General features: G+C 41.8%; 1 protein-coding gene across 2 annotated transcripts in view; it reads left to right on the top strand.

The window, feature by feature from the left end:
* The first annotated feature begins 2,877 nt into the window (after positions 1–2,877).
* TBC1D23 (TBC1 domain family member 23) overlaps positions 2,878–12,589 on the top strand; it is a 43,538-nt gene continuing 33,826 nt past the window's right edge. For both annotated transcript variants that reach the window (XM_063126883.1, XM_063126882.1), the window contains exon 1: positions 2,878–2,961. In XM_063126883.1, the coding sequence (XP_062982953.1) occupies positions 2,924–2,961 (38 nt within the window). In that variant the 5' untranslated portion in view covers positions 2,878–2,923. The remainder of the gene's footprint in view (positions 2,962–12,589) is intronic.

Here is a 12,589-nt window from a genome sequence, read left to right as displayed (position 1 = left end):
AGGCAGCCACCTCAGACAGCAGATTTCAGGTATAATGAAAGGGCAGCAAATTGTTAGTTATTGTACTTTTACAGCCAGGGAGGGAGTGAGCTGCTTCCAGGACATTCTGCCTCAGGTGCCAAAATAACTTTGTTGGCCTTGGATACTATGCACCCTGGGCTTTGGACGGGGGTGGGAGGCAGCATTTACTGCTCCATATCAGGAAGCAAAATGCCTTAAACTGTCCTTGGCTACATCTGCAAAGAGAAGATAACATTAAAACCCTACATACAGAACAACCCTACCTCTGTTTACTCAGTGGTGATTTCTCCCTAGCATACGTGTTTAGGATTGCAGCCTTAATCCCCTACTATGCCATTTTAGATCCCAAGGGCAAGCGATGAGAACACACTATTAGAACTGGACATAGAGATGGAAAAGCTATTACTATCTGTCACTATATGAGACCCTGGTAGGAGACAGGTATATCGCATGCTTCCATTGACATAATAGATGAGCACATCAGATTTGCCTTCTCCCTCCTCACAAGTAACATTTATTGCTTCAGCAGTTCATCATGATAGTTGCATAAACATAACCTATGTGTGTGTACCCACCATTCAAAGGGATATTCCTTTTTAAATCTAAATGATTTAGACAAAGAGTAGAAATTCAACACTTTTAAATGTTATTATTATTTATTATTACATTTATATATGCCTGCCTGAGACTTGAGATCTGTTGGAGGAGCCTTCCTCCATGTCCCACCAATGCAAGACATACGCTATGGTGGGACATGGGAGAGGGCTTTCTCTGGTGTGGCACCCTGACTGTTTTAATTGTTTTTACTGCTTTTAAATTCTATACTGGTTTTAGCTTGATTAATAGTTAAATTTGTTTTTAGTTGTGTATATTTATTGTTTTATATTGCTATATAATTTTATCTCTTTGCCGCCCTGAGATAGGGCAGGATACAAATGTTTTAATAAATAAATATTCTACCTTTTGTCCTCTTGCAAGTAACCTGAGGCGGCTTACATGGTCCTTCTCCACTCCATTCTGTCCTCATGACAACCCTTTGAGGTAGGCTACGCTGCAATGACTGGCCCAAAGTCACTCAATGAACTTCATGGCCTAGTGGAGACAAGAATCCGGGTCTCCCGAGTCCCAGTCCAACACTCTAACCACTACGCCACACTGTTCTGAAGCCTTATTGAAGTTCTAAAGCCTTATTCAAACTACACCTACATCTTAGATTTCTGTTTGTTACGAGGCAGGGGTCCTCAACCTTTTTGTACTAGTGTGCCAATTAACCAGTGTGTGGTGAATGCTCTCACAAAATACCTATCATGAGGCATTTCCCATTCACAAAATGACTACCATAGTAGGTGTGGTCAGTCACAAAACACCCATTGCCCAGAAGATAAAACTGGTGAAGCTAAAAGAAAAGCAACAATGCAATTACATGCATGTCAATCCAGAAATAACACTTATTTCACAAAAGACACAGTTTAAAACAAAGCACTGGGTTGCAGCCACCCACCATTTTTATTTTCTAAGAATGCCTCCAGGGCCCTTTATTCTTAGGAAATAAAGATGGAGCAGTTCTTCTGGAAGCTGGCATTTTGTTTTGCAGCATGCTGGCCTCCCAGTTATTTTTAAATTAATTTCTAATCATTTTTTTTAGTTCCTAAATATAAAAAATCAGCCCGGCCTACGCAGATTCCACTGCCAGTATGGTTCATTATCTCCATATTCTAAGTTGGATCAGCTGAGAGTGGCTTACAACAGCCCTGTGTTAATATTTTAACTTGGGTCAGGAGAGTCAGGCTGAGGCTGAAAAGCCTGCATGCTGTGCCTCAGTATTGTTTTACTGTTAGTGCAGATTGGCAGTCAGGCTGAAGCTGAATGACTAAGCCCAACCAGTGTTAATATTGTAGGTTAGAGGTGGGGCTGAATCATAGAATCACAGAATAGTAGAGTTCGAAGGGGCCTATAAGGCCATCGAATCCACCCTAAAGCATACCTGACAGATGGTTGTTCAGTTGCCTCTTGAATGCCTCCAGTGTGGGAGAACCCACGACCTCCCTAGGTAACTGGCTCCATTATCGTACTGCTCTAAAAGTCAGGAAGTTTTTCCTGATGTCCAGCCAGATTCTGGCTTTCTGTAACTTGAGCCCATTATTCCGTGTCCTGCACTCTGGGAGGATTGAGAAGAGATCCTGGCCCTCATCTCTGTGACAACCTTTCAAGTATTTGAAGAATGCTATCATGTCTCTCCTCAATCTTCCCCAGCTGAGGCTGGTTTGGATTTCTTGCCAAAATTCATCAACTTCCTTTCTTACAAAACGTCCCTCAGGTTACAGCAAAGGTTAGGCTAGGTCAGCCTTCCCCAACCTGGTGCCCTCAAAATGTGTTGGACTGCAACTCCCATCATACCAATCATCCGTGGCTGGGGATAATGGGACTTATAGTCCAACAAATCTGCAAGACACCGGCTTGGGAAAGGTTGGTCTAAATTGTCCACTCCCAGCATAAATTCCACCCTCAGTTGTATGCATTGCAGAAGCCTTTTGCTCGACTGACTTACATGCAGCTTTTAAAAGTCTAAAAACTTCTCCCAAATCCACATTTTCCTCCCGAAATTTTAGAAATAGTATTTGCTGCTACCTTTTGTGTTAAGGGAGGCATCTACCCAATCATAGCTATGCGACATTCCTCCCCATTGCAATATATGAGAAGCTCCCGTTGTTTGGGGAGAAAAGATTTCCAAAATGAACCCGGAGGCCAAAAGATGTGTGTGAGTCTCATATGATAGATCTATGCGTAAGCGTCACTGCAGCTGCTGCGCTTTACGGCAGCCCGGTAGGAGGTGGGATCGCGACACAGAATATTGAATTGTAGATTACGCTTTACGGCAAGGTGGTGGGGCACGTCAACAGCTATGGCGGAAGGGGAGGAAGCGTCTCCGCTGAGCAGCTGGTGAGTTGGACAATCCATCGGTTAATAGGCTGCCTGAGAGGGGCAGACAGCTTGTGCCTCCGCCACTGCCGCCGCCCATCGCAGGAGCCTCTGGGCGGGTATCGCTCCAGCCGCCCCTTGCCTCGTTCCGAGCCCAGGTGGCCCCTAGACCGAAACACACCGCTCAGTCGCGGAGGCTGGTGGGCTTGAACGGACTCCAGATCACCTACTATAGGCAGTTTATTCTTGTCTTTTGTTGTAGCTCTGACTCTTTCCAAGGAACGATTCCTCGGGAAACGCTATTTTACTCCGAGCTTGTCCATTCATCTTGGAGTGTTTCTTCCTGTTCCGGGATGAAGGAGGAACAAGTTGTGAATTGGGCTTAAAATAAAACCCGAAAGAAATCCCATTAAGGCCAGGGCTTTCCCATTTTTGCCTTAAAGAAAAAAGTACTGTAACGTATTTCAAAGAGACCCACTTTTTCATAAAGCCGAGTGTCCTGGTTTCATGGAGGAACAGGGCTATCAAAGGCTATTAGCCATGGTATTTATTTATTAAATATATATCCTGCTCTTCCAGGGAACTCAATGCAACAAGCTTTTTCTCTCTTCCTACCTCTAATTGATCCTTGCCAACATCACTATGAAGAAGCTTAAACTGGAAGATAGTGACTGGGTTAAGGTCCTATCCAGTCACTTCATGGCTGAGTAGGGATTAGAACCTGGGTCTCCCCAGTCCTAGTCCAGTGCTAGCCACTACACCAAACTGGCAATAATGGCTAAATGGAACTCCATATCCAGACAGTATGCCTCTAGTTACTAGATGTTCAGGACTACAGCCAGGTGGAGAAGACAGAATTTAAAGAATTCTGAGCCCACGAATTAAGTTTGGGTACTAGAACTGAATGAAACAGTTCTTCTACATAAAAATCCACTCTTGGTTATCACAAGGTTTCCTGAATTCTTGAGTATAATTTAGCGTGGCAGGCAGTTCATTTTGTTGCTGCTGTTATTAAAGAATTGAGAGTCAGAAATGCTTGCCAGTCTACTGCATATCACCAAGATATTTATCAATTCATCCTGAGTTGCCTTCTGCCCACCCTGGTCTAAGACTATCCACTTTGCTTGTGAACTTACTAGATGCATCCGGCTTGCTGTTCCTAGAAAAAGAATGCTAGATCTTGGTCTGTTTCAGCAAAGTCATTCTTATGTGTTTAGACATACATCCATACTAGTGATTATGGAGTCACCTGTTCTTAAATCTGAAATGGCAATCCATGTCCTCTCATTTCCCACTCAGCTTCAGTAAAATGTTTACCAATCTCGTTTCTTACTATTTTAATTTTGAATGGACTTTTCTTTAAGATACTTGTTTCTAGAAAACTATTACGGTACTAATATACATGGATCTTAACCATGGTTTCTTGGAAATAAATTCTTCTGAATTCAACTGAGCTTGCGGCATGATTATCTGGAAGTAAATGCGTATGAGATGGAAGTCTTCAGTTCAGAGCCTTAGATGTGTTTCTATATATTTTGTCATGCACTTACTGCTATTGTCATAAATAGGATATTGGGTCCCACCTTATTATATAGTAATAACATGATTTTTAGTGCGGTCCTTTCATTTTATGATTGTGACCTGCTGTCTTCGTTGGGTCTATTGTGTGTGCATAAACAACAATCTTGGGTTTGCTGGTAATATAGCATGAAATGATTAATTTCTAATTATGTGTTCTGTCATATATTTGTTTGGTGAAATCAAGCCTGTGTCAGGTATGACATCCACCATTCAATGTGTGTTGAAAAAGATTTAAGAACCAACAGTATACTGAATTAGGGTGAAATCTTATTGAATGCACTGTTGAAGATTGGAAGCCCTCGAACTCGAACGCTTCTGATCATCTAGTGCAGGATGGGAAGAGCAGTGGAGGTGATCTTCACTTCACTTTCCTCCCGTTCTGCATATTTCACTAGATGGGCTTTCTAGCAACAGCACTTCATAGTGGAAGGGAAAGAACTGGCAAAGGCTCAGGATAACTTGTATCCTAGCCTCTTTAGTCTCCTCCCATCCACTGGAACACTGCCCTTTATCCCTGTCTGAGGTCAATTTTCCAACTTGGAGGTCAATTGGCATGGTTCTTTCCATGCCAGCTGTGAGGGTCAGGCGTCAGATCTTGGACTTACCCTCCCAAGGTGAGTGGGGGATCCCCAGTATCCTCTGGCCTCCTCAGACAATGTCTAGGGGCCAATAGATTGGTCCCTTAGAGTAGGAATCTGTCTGACTGGCAACTAGATTTTCTCCAATCTGGAATCTAGTGATAGAGGGATCAAACTTGAGGCATCATAATTCAAATAATGCACTTAATTATAGTATCTTTTACTTTTCTTAATATGAAAATGTTGGCACTTGCTTATAACACTGTTAGGCACGTTCTAGTATGAAGCTTGCAAAATCTTTCAAATTTTATTTACTATGTTGAAAATAAAGAGCAAGATTAAGTAGGAAAAATACTACAAACCTTTCTTAAATGAATCTCCATATTGCTTATTTAATGTGATAAAAGCATGAACCTGTGTTCTTCTGAACTAATTTGCACATTTGCTGTCTTATAATATAGTTTGTACTATGTTGAGTGAGATCCCTAAGTGTGATATGTTGGTGATTATTATAACGTAAGCAAAAGCCATTATAAAGTCTCAAAGGGCACTGTGATGTTGGAAGTGTTAAAGTGGAAATTCCAGGGAGGTCAAACTCCAATCTTTATAGCCTTTCTAGATCTTCCTCATAAAATCCACTTATTTTTTTCAATAAGGCATAACATATTTCTCATTTGGTTTATGCAGCAAACCTAATATCAGTGGTAATTTTTCTCAGGGTTGTAGCCTCAAATATCTGTAAATGCCTTATATACTTGGAGTAAATTTAATTATAAAACTTCTATATGTAGGACACCTCCAGTTTTTCTTCCATACTGGCCTGCTTATGCATATGCCACAAAGAATGAGACATGAAACTATAGGCAAAATACTGCAAAAATAAATGTTCTTGAGGCCTTTATCCTACAGTTATGACCTCTTAAAGGTGTCCTTTGGTTCCACATTTAGCCTCAAGTATACAGTCCCTAAAATATATGAGGATCACTGCTAGGACCTAGAATTTTGATAAGCTAATGACAGGATCCATGCTATCTTTTGATACTTACATGGGATTTCCACCAAGATGTGTATCGGACAAGGCACTGCTCAGTTGCTGAAGACTTTAGGCAAAAGCTTGATAGTTGTAAAAAGAGTACTTCCCACGTAATTTTTCAAATCACTTGGGAAGATAGATGAACCAACACCAGTGTCCTGGAAGAAGCAAGGACCACCAGCATTGAAACAATGATTATCCAAAATCAACTCTGCTGGACCGGACATGTTGTCCAAATGCCTGATTACCATGTTCCAAAACAGCTTCTCTACTCCCAACTTAAGGATGGAAAATGTAACCTCGGAGGACAGCAAAAGAGGTTTAAAGACGTTTTCAAAGATAACCTAAAGAAATATAAATGAACATCGAGAACTGCGAAGATTTGGCACAGGAGCATCCCAAGTGGAGGTCAGCTGTTACCAAAGACGCAATGGAATTTGAAGAAGAGTGTAGACAAGGTGAAAGAGATAAATGAGCTAAGCAGAAAATACGCCAAGCAAACCTCACCATGACCGCCTTCCATCTGGTAACCTGTGTCCTCACTGTGGGAGGCTGTGTGGATCCAGGATCGGCCTCCACAGTCATCTGTAGACGTACCATTAAAGTCTCTTTAACTCTGGAAGACAATCTTGGAAGACAATCTTACTTGGATAAGAGTGATCACCATGATGATGACCAGATATGAATATCACCAGTTGCCAAAAACACTTTAAAAAGTTCAGCTCATTTTCATGTTTTAGAGCAGCCTTTCCCAATATGCTGCCCTCCAGATGTATTGGACTACATCTGGAGGGTACCAGTTCCCGTGTAGTTTAAGATTAGACCTGTGACATAGTACTTGAATCTTTCAGATTTAGAGAATCAGGAAATGATCTGTTTTTGTTTTTAAAGTACCAGGATAAACTTTTTAGGAACTTATTCTGGATAAAAATGTTTAGGCTCCAGCACCAGGATTTAAAAAAATTTCAACCAACATGTAGGATTGGTCTAACAGTGTTTTCTGTAAAGAATTTCTAGAGGATAGCCATATTATCCTATTGCAGCAAAACAAACAACGGTTTTGCAGCATTTTAAAGGATAACAAATTAATTACAGCATAAGCTTTCTATACTCCATGAATGTTTGTGCCAGAATAAATGTGTTAGTCTTTAAGATGCCACAAAGCACTTGGTTGTCTTTGTGTAAACAAAACCATGCCACGTTTCTGCGCTTTCCCCTTTATGTAGCCAGTCATGCAAAGGATTCTGTTTGCATAGTAGCTTGCTAGCTTTATTTCATCTATCAGTGTTCGGGTAATTTAGAATAGAACCTCTTCCCCCCACCCACCCATAAGTAGATAAAACACCTTAGGGATTCCACAAACATTTTTAATTTATGAAAGGAAATTATGTTTTTAAAAAAGAAGTCAGGAAATAAGATGTAAAAAGCAGGAGAAAATAGTTCTGAAACTGTTACTGAAAAAGGTACCACAGGTGTTAGGATGCCACATCAATGGAGATCATTTCCCCCCTTCACACACAATACACAACCATTTTCTTTGGAATCCTATTCATTTCTTGGGAATGCATAGGAATAAGGGGTCTGAGAATTGTGAGCTGATACAGTCTAATGAGAACACCAAACCACTGAAGAAGAATTATAATTCACATGTGTATAGTGCATTCGAGTTTGCAGCAGAGGTGAGATTTAAACTGGGGATTTTCTGTTTCTTAATTCCACTACTCCACCAGCAGCACTGAAAAGCAGAAATAAATTTTCCAAACGTTAAACCATGGGTGGGCAATTTGCAGGCTTCTGCCTAACTTCAAATGCTCTCTGCAAAACATTGGTTAAGACCTCTGGCAAAGGCATTCTATTTCTTTCCCAGCAGACCACTGGTTGGGGAAGTAGAGGGAGTGGGTGGCAGAAAAAGAGAGAGAAAAGGGTGGCCCCACTCACTGCTGACGTCAGCCCTGACCACCATCAGTGTGCAGCTCCCAGCAGGTTAGCCCTGAGGTAATGCCCCCCCTCCACAGAAAAAAAAGGTACCTCAGCCATATTTTAAATCCTAAATTAGAAGGGCTAGATGCATCTCAGTGTTTAGAAGGTAGGACCTTTGAGAGAGCTATTGAATTTCCAGGTCGAATGATATAAAGCATTGAAATCAGTGCCAGAGCCTTCATCTAAAGCAGTGGTTCCCAAAGTGGGTGGTATTGCCCCCTTGGGGGTGGTGGGATTGCATAGGGGGGCGTTAAGAGGCAAGGAAGCAGCAGGGGGGCGCTTGAGGTAGTCTTTTCCGAGAAGCGCCTCTCCAAAAGGTCTTAAAACCCAGGGATACTTTTATGGGAGAAGGTAGTTTAGTCCTAAGCCATATAGGGGAAGAAGAGTCCTTTTAACAGTGAATTGAAATATTTCAAAAGCACCAAAACACTGATGAAGAGACATACCCTGCTTGGTGTGCCCTGCCACGCCGGCTACAAAACAGAGGCATTCGCTCTCTTTTCCCTCCCTCCCTCGGCAAGCCTGCGGCGGGTGCTTTGGAATAAATATTCCATTAATTGTTACTGTTTTGAATTTTATTGTTATTATCTTCCTTAGTGGGTCGTTGAAAACCACTATTCTGAATAATGATTTTTATAGTGTAGGGTAGGGGGCGCTGGGCATGAGTCTGTGGAACCAAGGGGGCGGTTACCTGAAAAAGTTTGGGAACCACTGATCTAAAGCAAAGGTATGACCATATGGGCCCCAACACAATTTTCTGCAGTACGTAGGCAGTTGTTAGACTTCAGAATCTCAGGTGTGTGCATTTGAAAATATATGGCAAAATTCTGAAGAATTGGAAACAAATTAAGAAGTCGTGTTTTTTCCACAGACATCCTATGTATTAATGGTGAAATCTTTCTCCACGTGTGGATTCTTGCGTAGCCACAAAAGCACCATTTATACAAAAGAGTGATTATATTAGGCTTGCGGAGACTCCAACATTTTCAAAAGAACAAGCAATTTTGAGAAAAATGCTCTAAACGGGGAGGGGGACCCCAAAAACAGGTCAGTGAAAACTAAGCATGCTCAGTAGGCTTGGAATACTGACTGCCTGTTGTGTTGGGGGACCAAAAATCGTGGGGAATGGGCATCTTGAAAGAGAGCATAGCTGGTATCCTGAAGGGGAAGCACACCACGCAGCCACATTTTATTACAGTCCCACTTGTAATATATGAAGACACTTGGGTTTTGCTAACTCACAGGGTAAAATTGTTAAAGGACAACAGGCTGGCTGCTTAAGTAGTGCTTCTACAACAGACTAACTATCTTCCAATGAAGATACAAGTAGTAGTTAGAAATGTTATCTAATCTTGTGAAATGTTATATATAAACTTGAAAGGCTGTATATAAATGATGTAAATAAAGTCCATATCCATATGTTAATATTTTTCAAGGCCTGGCTCAATTTTTTTCACATTTGAGGGAAATGGTTTATTGCAAGTAGTCTAAATAACTCTTGGTTATGGGGTGGCATGCCAATGCCCTAAATACGTGAATAATTTTCGAATAAGCTTGCGCAGTAAAAGCAACATGTCCGCTCACTGCAGCACTTTGCTTCATAGTCCATTTTTAATACAGTCGTGATGGATGACCAAGCTCACCTCTGTAATTCATATGTCTTCCATAATTGGTGAGAGGCAAAAGAGGTCAAATGTGTTTGCACATGAACATCAGAGTATAATTTGGCCAGTTGGCTACTACCCTCTTAAAACATGTGTTACAGGATGAACTACATTTGATTATTCGTTCCGAGATTCTCAGAATGCACACAATGTTTTTTTAAGCAGAATTCTACAATGAATATGGACACAAGCCATATACAACATCTACTGAGCTGCTGTCATTAATTTAAGCATCATCACATCAATGAGCAGCATGTGAATGAGCGTTGCTGCAGTGTAGGTGGATTTTAATTTTCTAAGGTTCCAGCTGATCAGTGAGTTGATTCAAAACAGGTGCTCATTATGGCAAATTCAGTAAACAAGGAGAGATGAAAGAGATCCTATTTTGACTTAGCCAGTGATAATAAATCTACATGTAGGAGCAAGGCTGCATGAGAAATTGATCTAAAAATCAACATTTCAAAAGAGCCATCGAGGGCCTTGTGATCCTTGGCACCATCAAAATCAGCCTTGGCACAAAAAAAGAGAATACTCTAAAATGGTTGAACAGATGGTATTTGACACCCAAAGGATTAGGGATGTTGTTGTTGTTGTTTTTTTACAAATACACTAGCCCATTCTGTTCGATGCACTGCAGTGAGATGGGGCACTTTTTTCATATGCGGTGTGGCTGTAGGACCTCACAGGCTTTCTGGAATCAAGTTTGTAAGATGGCAAGGGAAATCATAAAACAGAGAATAGAGGTTTCCCACTTGGTTTGCTCACAGTTTATGAAGGTTTGAACACAGGTCTCAGTCATAGGGAATTGCTAGCTTTTATGTTGGTAGCTGGGCACATAGAACTGGCAGGAAAATTGGAAGGCTGAGCAAGAACCATCCTTACATAGCGGAATGTTGAAACTTTGGATATTGCTTTAATGGAAAAGGTCACAGTGCAAATTCAAACCCAACATACAGCACAAACAGACAACTTCTATACTGTCTGATTTCCATTCACTGAATACGCAGCACAAAATAAACTGGACCTAATTCCTCTATCTGCTCATGGCAGTGAAAAGATCTATTGGAGTAAATGGTTGTGGTCCTCCCCTCCATTCTATAATTTGTCTTTCCTTCTGCTACAGTGTACCTTTCGTGTGTATGGTCAATTTCTCTGTACTGACGGTTTTGTTATGTAAGTTGAAGAAGGTGAAATGAAAACATTTAAATAAAAAAGAATATAGATGTAACTGGATGTAAAAGGAAGGGAAACTATAGTCTTTTCCATATAGCAAGAAAAACTGCCTCTGATACTCTTATTTTCTTGCTGTTTGCATACCTAATTTCTTAAATCTTAACTTTAACATGAAAGCAGTAGCTTTACTGCCCATTGATATGCAAACCACAATATTTCCGTTGTGATTAGAACTATCATTGGCTATTGTTGTTTGAGATCCAAAACCAGAAGGGAAAATGTTCTCAAGTACCAAAAGAAGCGTTTCGGAAAGATACTTCCTTCTTCATGGCCCACTCATTTTTTTCTGCATATATCTTGCAAAATCTTGTTAGTCCTTCCACTGTCTCACTCTGTTCCGAAACAGAGGATGCATTAGCAAAAAAAAATTCAAGATATAGACAGAAAAAATGACTGGCCCCTGAGGAAAGCAATATATTTCCAAAATATGATGGGTTTATTAAAGCTTTTTCTGGTACGAAGAGAACATTTTCCCTTCTGGTTTTGGATACAATGAGTGCCTTTTCCTCTTGCTGGTTCTTTTGTTGTTTGAGCAATCATAGTTAATAGTTCTGAAAACTTTTCTTCTTATAAGCAGTTTGGCATACCTAGGAATTGATTTGTACATCAGCACAGGAGACAATTATCTTGCTAGAGGAAATTCTGCAGCCACTGGCTCAGTTCAGATGACACATTAGTCAATGGTGGTTTTAGAACTCCGCTGTGGAGTTTTTACACCACTGTTGAGAAATGTGTTGTCTGGCGGGAAAACTCCACACAACGGTGGAGTTTTTTGGGAAAACACTCCATGCAGAATATCAACACTGTGCAGAAGAGAGTTCCTGCACAACTGTTGTGCTGCGTGTCAACCTCCATGGATTATTTCCCATGCTTACAGAGTCACGAGGCAAGAGCGGCAGAAAGCCTTGCCATTCTTGCCCAGTGTGCCTCTATCGGCATGGGAAATAATCCCGTCCCGGAAAGCGCTTTGGCAGCCACTGATCGTGGCGCCCCTTGGTGGGGCAGTGCAATTGGGGGCTCCCCACGCACTTCCCAGGACAGGCACATGCCATCCCTGGGTGGGGTGGTGCCCCACACGTTCCCAGGGACAAGCACATCCCTTGTCCCTCCGACCTGCGATCCACCTGAAGATTGGCTCAAGGGAATGGAAGGAGCTCATTCCATCCCCTTGGGCCAATATCCAAATAGCTCACAAGGTGGTGGGCGAAGGATGTCTCCCGCGGACTGACGTGTAACATCAAACCGCAGGAGAAATCCATCTACCAATATCAGGGGTGGTGGGAGGATCTATCTGCAGCTGTCACGAGCAGGACAGATGCTTTCTCAACCTGTCCCTGTTCACCAGAAGAGAAGGGGAATTGGATGCAAAGCACCTCTCCTGCTGCTGCAAGGATTCCCCTTCTCATCTGGCAAAGGATCCTCATCCTTCTCCCTTAGGGCTGTGGCAACAGGAAGGGTGCAGTGTTGTTGTAGTCGCCCACTTCCCTGTTGCTATGGCGCTGACAGAGAATGGCACGTTAGCGCCGAGCAGTGTCATCCCTGTCGGGATCAGATGGCTTGGCGCCAGCGTGTCCTTCACT

Source organism: Elgaria multicarinata, chromosome 5, assembly GCF_023053635.1.
Source record: "Elgaria multicarinata webbii isolate HBS135686 ecotype San Diego chromosome 5, rElgMul1.1.pri, whole genome shotgun sequence".
In the NCBI taxonomy this organism is placed as follows: domain Eukaryota; kingdom Metazoa; phylum Chordata; class Lepidosauria; order Squamata; family Anguidae; genus Elgaria; species Elgaria multicarinata.
The sequence above is the reverse complement of the archived record's forward strand: the minus strand, read 5'-3'. Positions and strand labels throughout refer to the sequence as shown.